Source organism: Gossypium raimondii, chromosome 11 (assembly GCF_025698545.1).
Source record: "Gossypium raimondii isolate GPD5lz chromosome 11, ASM2569854v1, whole genome shotgun sequence".
NCBI lineage: Eukaryota > Viridiplantae > Streptophyta > Magnoliopsida > Malvales > Malvaceae > Gossypium > Gossypium raimondii.
Genome location: NC_068575.1, coordinates 16,572,599 through 16,584,075, shown reverse-complemented (window position 1 = coordinate 16,584,075; position 11,477 = coordinate 16,572,599). Strand labels below are relative to the sequence as shown.

General features: G+C 36.1%; 1 protein-coding gene and 1 long non-coding RNA gene across 2 annotated transcripts; one reads left to right on the top strand and one right to left on the bottom strand.

Annotated features, from left to right (window-relative positions):
• Nucleotides 1-202: 202 nt before the first annotated feature.
• LOC105804442 (uncharacterized) lies at nt 203-7,590 on the top strand. Its single transcript, XM_012637067.2, has 11 exons — nt 203-371; nt 1,013-1,694; nt 1,869-2,046; nt 2,149-2,377; nt 2,670-2,809; nt 3,007-3,296; nt 3,505-3,717; nt 3,797-4,285; nt 4,763-5,428; nt 6,331-6,861; nt 7,061-7,590. Exons 2-11 carry the CDS (start codon nt 1,425-1,427, stop codon nt 7,286-7,288), a joined length of 3,234 nt encoding a protein of 1,077 aa, XP_012492521.1. The 5' UTR covers nt 203-371; nt 1,013-1,424; the 3' UTR covers nt 7,289-7,590.
• Nucleotides 7,591-7,803: 213 nt separating this feature from the next.
• On the bottom strand, nt 7,804-9,237 carry LOC128034604 (uncharacterized). Its single transcript, XR_008190706.1, has 2 exons — nt 9,021-9,237; nt 7,804-8,695 (listed from the first exon to the last, which is right to left on the bottom strand). It is a non-coding gene; the product is annotated as an uncharacterized LOC128034604 (long non-coding RNA).
• Nucleotides 9,238-11,477: the final 2,240 nt, after the last annotated feature.

The following is an 11,477-nucleotide window of genomic DNA, read 5'->3' as shown; positions in this document are numbered from 1 at the left end:
TTTTAATATGTAATTAGTTTAGATATTCTAAAATACAACTTTAGGCCACGTGGCCATCATAGAGAGCACAAAGTGTTACGTGGACCCAATTCTCACGACTGTCATAAATTTAAAAGCATAAGGACAAAATTGTCTATCAACTTTCAGCTTCGAAAACTCCCATTTGTCTCAGTCTTCAACTGTTTTTTCCTACCTTTTTTTATTTTCTCTTAAGAGTTATGTTTTTATGCCTTTGGTGCTTTGGGTATATTCTTTTGCTTCGCTTCTCCATGTAACAGAGGAAAAAAAAAAATCTTTGCTTTTTATCTTTTATCTAAACTTCTCTTCTTCTAACTTGCAACAATTTTCTCTTGGGGGAATTTCTCTTTAAGGTTAGCTTAAAGGATTTGGTCTTCTTTATTTTTTCAATTTTCAATAGAAAAATCTAGTCTTTTCTTCCATTCTGTGTTGTTTTTGTTAAATTTATATAGAATTTTGTGATTGGTATTTTCATTTTTTCGGTGTGGTGTTTTTGGTTTTTTTATTTTATTTTATAACTTTCATTAGTGAAGCTCGGAATTTGGTACGCTATTGAGTTTTTAGTTTTGATGTGTTGGTGTGATTTCTAATGTTGGGTATTGGCTAAATTCATGTAATTTTGGATCTGGAAACTGAGTTTCTATGATTGATCTGTTATTCTCTTTTGCTCCTATTTCAATTTTTCTAGTTTACATTTTGGTTTTGTTCTAGAGAATTTGCTTGTGTTGTTTAGATCACAGTCCATAACTTCCTAGAAATGAATCTGTCTAAAGCCATTATCTTCTCGTTCTCAATTCCTATTGCAGTAAATCTCAGACAACTTTTGGCTCTTTGCTTATGAATTATTTCATTTGACATTTACATCATAAAATTTTCATTTTGGTTGCCTATCTAGTGATTGAGTTTGTTTTTATGTTCTTCATTCATTTTCCTTTTGTTGTTACATTTTTTCTACAAGGCATTTTATGCTGACACTTAAAAATTTTAAATGCAGCTTGTTGCTTCACATTTTTATGGGAGATACGTTTATTTCTCATGAATGCTGATGAGGGGTTGGTGAATGGTTGTTTGAATCTGGTATGCTTTCCTAGTAAATACAGTGAAGATGATGGTGGGATGATATGTTATTGACACACTCTCCACATAAATGGAAATAGATTGTAGAATCTAGACCCGATTGATTTCTTGATTATACTATGTACTAGATGGAATAAAGTAGCTAGGAAATCATTACAACTTGGTTTTGCTAACTTCTTTATAGGCATTTGGAGAATCTTTGGCTTTCAACGTGATCTGTTGGAGGGATATTGTTAAACAGAAGCTATCTGCTGTGACTTCTAAACAGCTAATTTTCATTAACTTTTAGGTGTATTTATAGTGATCTCTGGACTTAAGGTTTAGTGGAGATGTTTAATTCACCTCAAGGACATAAGCAGAGCCTCCAAAAATCCATGCGAAAAGTTTCACCTGGTGCCTCACATAAAGATTTGTGGCTTACTGTGCGAGAAGGGTCCTTGCCTGATGTAGACTCAGTGTTGGCTCTATTGAAGAAGGCTGGAGGTAATATCAATTCAAGGAACAGTTTTGGTCTGACTCCTCTTCACATTGCAACTTGGAGAAACAACATTCCCGTTATTCGAAGGCTTCTAGCGGCTGGTGCTGATCCTGATGCTAGGGTGTGTAATTCTTCTCTTGCTTTAGTTTATCTAATGCTTTCAGGTTCATAGTGGATGCCCATCTCCTGCTTTAGAATATGAATGATCTTGTATCAAACATCATGAAGTCCTAAAGATTTTATGATGGTGCAATTAGGTTCGATCCTCTTTCCATGACTCTTCAGTATCTTTCAGGATGGAGAATCAGGATGGAGTAGCCTTCACAGGGCTCTGCATTTCGGTCATCTTGCTGTAGCAAGTGTTCTCCTTCAGTCTGGTGCTTCTATTACATTGGAAGATTCAAAATGTAGAACACCTGTTGATCTCCTATCAGGGCCTGTCTTGCAGGTTTTTGAAAGTGCACAGGATTCAGGTACCAGCAACTGTCTTGACATGTCGGAAAGCCTCTTATTGTTACATGCAAACCAGATCTATCTATGTTTGAAATGTAACATAGTTTTATTTGTGTTTTTAGTAGCTACTGAGGTGTTTAGCTGGGGAAGTGGTGTGAACTATCAACTTGGAACTGGAAATGCCCACATACAAAAGCTACCTTGCAAACTTGATTCATTTCATGGCTCAAAAATTAAGTTGGTTTCTGCTGCCAAGTTCCACAGTATAGCTGTTACGGCCCGTGGAGAAGTCTACACCTGGGGTTTTGGAAGGGGGGGCCGTCTTGGGCATCCTGACTTTGACATTCATAGGTAAAGGGTTTCTTGTGCCTTTCGATAAGAGGTTTTAGTAGCTTAATGGTGCTTCAATTAGGAACTCCAAATTAATTTAAGCTGTGGGAACTCTGGGTATTGAATTTTGTTGGTCTAAAGTTTCCATCATGTTTTTCAGGTTTTGATCTACCCTGCTGAAAATTTTAAAAGTTTGAGGGTAGTTTAATCTGTTATTTTATGTTGGGTATGAAGGATCATGTTAATCATCAATCACAAAGATAATGCAAGTCAACTATCATGAACATATTATTTTTCCTTCTTTACTTTTCAGCGGTCAAGCTGCAGTTATCACTCCCCGCCAAGTGACTTCTGGATTGGGGGCACATCGAGTGAAAGCAATTGCTGCAGCTAAACATCACACTGTAATTGCAACTGAAGGTGGGGATGTGTTCACTTGGGGATCCAATAGAGGTAAAAACTTATGGGTTATGCTAGCATGATTTGCTGACTGTTTGAGATAGTTGTTTCCTCTAGTAAATCTTCTGTTTATTCTCTTATTTGATTCAAATTTACTTGATGATCAGCTAGCTAACTTCGTGCATTATGTTGCAAACATATCAAGATCTTGTTGACCAGAAATGTTGATGTAACCTTCTTATATTGTGCAGAGGGTCAGCTGGGCTATACGTCTGTCGATACCCAACCAACACCACGTAGAGTAAGTTCACTTAGATCAAGAATAGTTGCTGTTGCTGCTGCAAATAAGCATACTGCTGTTGTCTCTGCATCTGGTGAAGTTTTCACATGGGGTTGCAACCGAGAGGGTCAACTTGGCTATGGCACATCTAATTCGGCATCAAATTACACACCAAGAATAGTTGAGTACTTGAAAAGCAAGGTCTTTGTAGGTGTTGCGACCGCAAAATATCACACAATTGTTTTGGGAGCCGATGGAGAGGTAAACATACTGGCATCGTTGATAATTAAGTTTATCAATCTTTAAACCCGTATACTTTTGGTTTCAAAATGTATGAATATTTTGTGGACTAGTTCTAACTAGGACGAGTCCCAACATCTTAGTTTCAGTTTTCTTTTCACTGTTGTTATAGAATTAGATTATGTACAATTTTGTCATATGGGACTAACCACAGTAAAACTTTTGGCAGGTATATACTTGGGGTCATCGACTAGTCACACCTAGACGAGTTGTCATTACTAGAACTTTAAAAAAGAGTGGAAGCACCCCCCTGAAATTCCATCGAAAGGAACGACTTCATGTGGTTGCAATAGCTGCTGGGATGGTACATAGCATTGCTATGACTGAAGATGGAGCATTATTTTATTGGGTTTCCTCAGATCCTGATCTTAGATGCCAACAGGTTCTATTCTACTGTCTTTGTTATTTTTTCCTTCCTGACAAGAACATGTTATTCACTTGCTCTGGATGAATTTGTACAGTTATATTCGTTGTGTGGAAAGAAAATGGTAAGCATTTCTGCTGGCAAGTATTGGGCTGCAGCTGCCACTGCTACAGGTGATGTTTACATGTGGGATGGCAAGCAAAGTACAGACAAACGACCTGTTGCAACTCGGTTACATGGCATTAAGAGGGCTACTTCAGTTTCAGTTGGTGAGACTCATCTTTTGACTATTGGTTCTCTCTATCACCCTGTCTATCCTCCTAGCATGCCCAAAAGTGACAAGGCACCAAAGTTGAAAGTCAATGATGAAGTGGAAGAATTTGATGAGGAATGCATGTTCGATGATTTAGAGTCAAGTAGCATAACATCTGCACATAAAAATGATTCTGAGCAAAAGCCCATACCAAGCTTAAAGAGTCTTTGTGAGAAAGTGGCAGCAGAGTGTCTAGTGGAGCCACGAAATGCAATTCAACTACTTGAAATTGCAGATTCCCTTGGAGCTGATGATTTGAAGAAGCATTGTGAGGTATTCTCTTGAAAGCCTTTAACAATTCTGAGTAGAAAAATCTTTTATAATCTTCAGTAGGCTTTATTTTGTGCCTCACTTGTGATATGTTCATGAGGAATTTTTTTTAATAGTATACGGAAATTTGAACCATAATAGACTACTCAGGCTTACCTTAATGTGCCAAACCAGTGGTTGAAAAAGAAAAAGTAGTAGATCTAAAAGATTCAACCTATAATGCATTGTTTTTCTTCTTGCTGTGCCTCCCTCATCAGTGATCTGTTCTGCATGTTTTTTAGGTTTCCAGATGGTGTTGAACACCATCAGGATGCATATAGTTTATGTAAGTTGTATACTTCCGACCAAATTCTGACCTAAAAGATCTCCTGACAGATAAACTTTTTTCAATTGCATGAGTAGTTTCTTTAAGGTTTCTTGACATAGTGTTCTGCACGAACTTACTCTGACGACAAAGTTGTCCTAACTTCTGGAATGCAGGATATTATTATTCATAACTTGGACTATATCTTAACAGTTTCATCACAAGCTTTCGCCAGTGCATCACCAGATGTTTTAGCTAATCTTGAGAAGTCATTAGACTTGAGATCATCGGAGTCATGGAGTTATCGTCGGCTCCCCACTCATACAGCTACCTTTCCAGTTATCATCAATAGCGAAGATGAGGATAGTGAAAGAGAGGTTCTAAGGACCCGTAACAACAACAAGAATAAGAATCCTTTGGAAAATGGAGACAGATTGGACTCCTTTCTGCAACCGAAAGATGATCCTAATCTTGGTATTTCCAAACAAGTTCGAGCTTTATGGAAGAAGTTGCAGCAGATCGAGGTGCTTGAAGAGAAGCAGTTGAGTGGATGCATCCTTGATGACCAGCAAATTGCAAAGCTCCAAACAAGAGCAGCTCTTGAAAATTCTCTTGCTGAGCTTGGTATACCAGTTGAAAGATCTCATTTGAAAGGATCATGTTCAATTCTCTCTGATGGAAAAGGAAATAAAATGGCTGAGGTTTCAAGAAAGCAGCGGAGGAAGAGCAAACAAAGGGTATCACAGGTGGAGACTGTATCTGGTTTTTGTACAACTAACAAAGAACCAAACTCGGTGAAGGGTTTCTCTGATGTTGAAAACCCCCAAGTTTTAATGACCAAGGTTAGATTTCTTAAACTTATTATACTTGCTGCATGCAAAGATCTTTCTGAATGCATTTGTTTTATAGTAGAGAGGTGACTGAACTGAAGATTTTCACGGTCTGGTTGTGCTTAACCATTTATGGGAATGTTTTGGATGGATTCAAACGCATTCCTTTTGGCTTCTGAATACTGCAATAGGGTCACCTGTGAGATTTTAAATGAAATAGTAATCTGTTTTATGTCCTTGAGAAAAGAGTTGCTATGGTTATGGTGCAAATTCTTCCATTTCACATTGCAGTATTGTGTAGTTCACTTCATTTCATTAGTTCTATGTAATTTCTTCTATTGCCATCTTTTTTTCTGTTGAGTTTCTAGAGATTTTGAACTAGGAAGTCCAAGGTGCAGAAGAGTGAAATGAGGTTCAAGCTGCAATAACTTAATAGGATTTGTATGTATAAGCTTGAATAAAAAATGAAGCTCTTTTTGTTTTCTTTTTCTTTTCCAGAATGATCTTGACGCTCATTGAAACCAACTTCCAGAACTGCAGTGTGCACAGTTACAATATGGTCCTTAAGGATTTCTACCTCTGATGAATATCTTATGCAATTTCTATGACTTAATTAAGTATTCTGATTGACAAGATTCTTTAAAATCCTTTATACGGTATTCTAATCCAGTCCCATGGTTTGAATCAGTCTTTGACACAGAGTTTGGCTATCAGCCAAGTGTAACTATTTGGTCTCCCTCGAGTTTGTTTTTCGGTGTCTCTTATACTCTGATAAAGTTACTCGGGGTCTCAGATTTTTGCATCTTGAAGGGTGTAATGTTTATTTCCTATAAATTACTGTGATGGAAAGAAAAAGGGTCAAAATTACTCGAACAATTCATCAAATTTGTTGAAATCTTTGTTCCTTTTGACAGGAAGAGAACCGTGGGTGTGAAGGAGCTACACAAAACCAAGCCTCCATAGAGTCTAGGTTTTTTGTTCAGAAAAAGGACAGTTCAGTGCCTGCAAAAGATAAGGGTACTTCACAAACAGCAACCAAGAAGAAGAATAGGAAAGGTGGGCTTTCTATGTTTCTGAGCGGTGCTCTTGATGACTCCCCTAAACAAGTTACTCCCCTGGCACCAACACCTCGTAGTGAGGGTCCTGCATGGGGTGGTGCTAAGGTTTCAAAGGGATCTGCTTCACTTCGTGAAATTCAGGATGAGCAGAGCAAAATACAGGTGAACCAGAAAACTGGAAGTAAAAATCAGGTGGAAGATCTTTTTGCTGGTAAAAGTGAAGGTAAAATCCTGCTGAGTTCATTTTTGCCATCCAAGCCAATTCCCGTGGTCTCTGTCCAAACATCACAGGCATCTGATGCGGAAAGAAGCACGCCTCCTTGGGCTTCTTCTGGTACCCCGCCTCATCTTTCTCGGCCATCTCTCAGGGACATTCAGATGCAGCAGGTTTGTGAAATTACATCTCTCTCTTTCCCTCAATGTCGTACATGCACCCTTTTTTTATCTCGTTTCATAATTTTTATCCTGAAAATGCATCATTTTCTTTCTTCTTGTATGGCATTTTCACGCAATGTATCTTCTTCAAATTCACATTATGCATTGTTATTCAATCACCTTTTTCATTTTGGCGCTTCTAACAAAAAAGCAGGGAAAGCAACTGCACGGTCTTTCTCACAGTCCAAAGATGAAAATGTCCGGCTTTTCAGTAGCTTCAAGTCAGGGCTCGCCATCTGACACCCCCGGGGTGAACCGCTGGTTCAAACCGGAGATAGAAGCACCATCTTCAATTCGTTCAATCCAGATTGAAGAGAGGGCTATTAAAGACCTTAAACGCTTCTACAGCAGCGTCAAAGTTGTGAAAAACCAGTCATAAGAGGGGCCAATTTGATAGTTAGGTGTTTCAGGTGGCAGACACCAAGGCTTTTACTTTCTCCCCCCAAATGGTTAAATGTAAATTTAACTGTATAGATTTTCTTGCTGTGCATTTAACCTCTTTTTTTTTAGGTTAATCTCAACATAACCTCTCTTTTTTTTTTTTTAAATCATGGAAGATCTTTAAGCTTTTCCTGATCTAACTTTTGGAAATAATTTTCATCTTTGGAAGCTGAAAATTCTTAGGTGTTTAGCTCATAGACTTTGTACAATCATAAAGTAATAAATTGTCTTTTAACATTATCAAGCTCTGATTTCCCCTAAAGTTTAGCTCATAATTGGCAAGATTTGAATTTTTTATTGCTTCGTTATATATGTTTATCAGCAATTTATTTGTTATATATTGAAGATTGTGAAGATCTGAGAAGACCAGTCAAACAGTGAGATGGAAAGGAGATGAGAACAATGAAACTGTGTTGTACTCTTAATCTGAAAAACCATTACAAACTAACTAAATCGTCAAAACTAATTAAGACTAGAATTAGAATTGCTGATTAAATCTTGACTTAATTACAATAGTAGTGAATCACAAACATTCACCCATCTTCAACAGCCTTCACCTTCAATTTGCCCCTCATTTTGCAAATGAAACAATGCAGACAAAGGTTACTGAGAATGTCTGCAACTTGGTCTGATGCAGGGACTTCAACGATCAACTTGCCAGCAGCAACTCTCCCTAGAACAAAATATAAATCAAGCTCCACATGCCTGGAGTGTAAAACTGCGCTTGAATTGCCACACCAAAGTACGGTCTTATCATCAAGCTGCATATGCAACTCCTCAAGTAAGGACCCCAACCACATAATATCAGCAGTGGCACTAGCAATACTTCTTTATTCCGCCTCTGCAGTACGACCTACTGTTTCTCAAAGCACCGGGAGACGGGATTGTCACCAAACAACAAACAATATCCTGTCGTAGACCTGCCTTCATCAATATCAAGTCCTCAATTGGCATCGACAAAACCAGTAATGGACAGTCTGTTTGCTAGCCAAAATCTCCTGTAGCTTTTTAAGTATCGCAGAATTCTGTTGTAGAAGCATAATGAGTATCAAGGGATGACTGCACAAAATGAAACACTCAATTCACCGCATGTGCAATTTCAGGTTTTGTAATCACAACATATTGCAAAGTCCCAACAATGCTTTCTATATTCAAAAGGATTATCATGGGATTACCAACATCCTTTGGCAAGTGACATGTGCTGTGACCATGGGTGTAGGCATACCATTAGCCTTGTCCATGTGACATCTTTCTACCAAATCATTCACGTACTTGCATTGACTTAAAAACAGTCTACCACCAGCAGTGTATGTGACCCCTATGCCTAAAAATAGTGCAGTTGACCCTGTATGGCAATTTGAGAAATCATCTCCATAGATCAAGACATACATTATCAACAATCTTGAAAAAAAAGTGAAGCATCAGACTTGGTCGATTTAAAGTCGATAGAAAGCAAGAAATCTGTAACAAGAGGGCGAAAAATAAGTGGAAGAATTAATCCAGGGCATTCATTGTATTTGATGAAATAAGAGGGACCAATATGCAATATGATCCTATAGAAACCTGTGAATGAAGCAAAGTTGTAATGTATACATAACAGGTTCCCAATGGAAAAGAGAGACTAAAGAGTGGGAATATAGATATCCTTCCAGAAAGTATTTAGTACTTACTTGCCAAACACAACAACAATCCCCATAGATCTTCCAACCCTTTTCCCTTTAGCCCCCCAAAAATAGAAGAAATGATTAGTCAAAATTCATGGGAACATTAAGATAAAATTTCCCCTTTATTTAATTTTATCTTTCGCTTTTGTAAATGGAAAGGACTTGAATAGAAGACACACGTATGTTGTTCCAAAGAGAAGAAGGGAAAAAAGGGGCAGAAAGAAATGATTGATTAGAAATGGAGGCAGTGGTGGGTCGAGTATTTGAGGAAAAAAGCTAAAGGTTAAAAGAAAAATTCCAATTATTTGATGTGTATCAACCATTTTGGTATTTTATTATGTCCCTTGCCCAAGTTGACATTTATCTTCTTTTTCGAAATCCGCCAGTTCCTTAAGATTTTTTCAGTGGTCCTCTTGTTTCAATGTATTTCACCACTAAAACTTATAATTTAATTTTAATATTTCTAATATAAAATCCTTAATTTTGTTTCCGTTAAAAGTTGTGTATCACTCATGTTTGAACAAAAGTTTCTTACGTACAAAAGTTCTGCTCGTAACCGTGGATCCAAATGATACGCATCGATTTTGAGGAGAAGTTAATGGGTATTGAAAAAAAGATAATACTAATTTATGAGCATAATATTATGAGAAAGGACGAAAAAATAATCAATTAATGGATTATATTACATGAATCCTTGGCTCAAAGAAGAAAATTTGAGATCTAGATGTTAGTGTATCAATAACCAATAATACAAAGCAAAGAAGGGACTATTGAATTCATCAATAATACAAATGGGGATCTTGCTTTGGTGTTATATAATTATGTAGACTTTAAGCTGTTTTGTCAACTATTTCACTGCATCATTTTTGAGGTCTAAAGTTGTACTTTATCATAATAGTATGTTAAATAGGTACATCAACAGTCACTAGAAAAAAAAAAAACTAAAGGGAAAAATGACATGAACTTGTTCACAGTTGCAAATGTGGTAGGGATACAAATATAATTTATTTAATGTTTCTAATTCAAAATTTTAACTTTTTTTTTTCTTTTTTTCAATTCTTTCAAAATAGTATATTTGAATAAAATATGGAAGACAAAATGAAAGCCATTTTCCACCCCTTCGATCAAAGCAAGAATTCCATTTTTGGTACTTCATATTATCATTCAAGAAAGCCAAGTTTGGTTGGTGGAGAAATGGGGTCAAGAGCTTGAGGTGGTTTGAATAGTCACTAAGTTTAAGGGTGGGACTTTTAAATGAGAGAAAAGTTCTCTTAACATTATTTTCTCCATTAACAAGACTCAAAATTATTTAAGAGGTATCAAATTTCTTATCATTAGATCTAACAAAAATTAACATTAAACAACAAGACCATCAAATCAGTTTCGTCCAATTCAATAACATATACATAATTAGCACATCATATTCATTTTAGGATATTGACCAACATAATAATTTATCTTGTATTTATAATTACAATTAATAAAAAACAGATGTATACATGAATTATGAATTATTAATTAGTACATACGAAAACATAAATTTGGTGCAAAAATTTGCACTCCAAATAAAGCCAATGTCATTTAGAAATGAAAAACTAAAAAACAATAAAGTAAGTTCCTTTTTTAACTTTTGGGTTTGATACTTTGGTATTGGAAATAATTTACAACAACATTTTGTAATCTTAGTAAGAGGGGAAAGGGTTAACGATTTATCCGGTGTAAAATATCATATTATTTGAAGAACTTTAGATGCTGTCGGAGTAAAGGATCGTCAACAAGAGCATTCTAGTTCGTTGTAGATTTTTATCCAAGACTTGTATCATTTGATTATGCCATGTGAATCGCTAGAAACATGTAAAGCGAATGGCTAACTCATTAACGAAAGTTTCGTAAGGGGACTGGAGTAAGCTACCATGAGACAAAAAAAAAAATTTCTAAAGAAATTCGATTCGAAACTATTATATATCTAAGGTCCAATATTAAAATAATTTCAGAGGTCTTTCCTGATTTTATCCCTGTTAACAAACGATTAGTTTCGTTTTAATTTTTCCTAACATAAATATTAAATAGATTTGTAAGTTATGATACATCTGCACCTTTAAATATGCATTCTAAACTATAATATATATTTAGATTAGATATGAATTTAAAATTAACTTATGACTTATTTCCCAAATTCCAATCAATCTCTTTAAAATACAACATTTAAAGTAAACCAAAATCTATAAAAGAATACACTGAAAAGAAAGAAAGAAAAAAAGCATGCTACGATTAAAAGAAGGTAGCTTAGCATGTATAATGAAGGTAAGTAGAGCTGATTATGGGACACGCTTGATCCATGCAAGGTATTTAGATTAATTTTTTAAGTTTGAGTCCGATTTGATTTGAAAAATGGATTTAATTTTTCGTTTACGTTTGGTCCAATTTAAGAAAGGTAAATTCGGCCCAACCCGGTCCATCCAT

Bases quoted from the DNA above. Each gene is read 5' to 3' on its own strand.
- LOC105804442 (XM_012637067.2), top strand. From the start codon at position 1,425: ATGTTTAATTCACCTCAAGGACATAAGCAGAGCCTCCAAAAATCCATG. The intron at 3,718-3,796 runs GTTCTATTCTAC...GAATTTGTACAG, and splicing joins CTGATCTTAGATGCCAACAG to TTATATTCGTTGTGTGGAAA. The intron at 4,286-4,762 runs GTATTCTCTTGA...TCTGGAATGCAG, and splicing joins ATTTGAAGAAGCATTGTGAG to GATATTATTATTCATAACTT.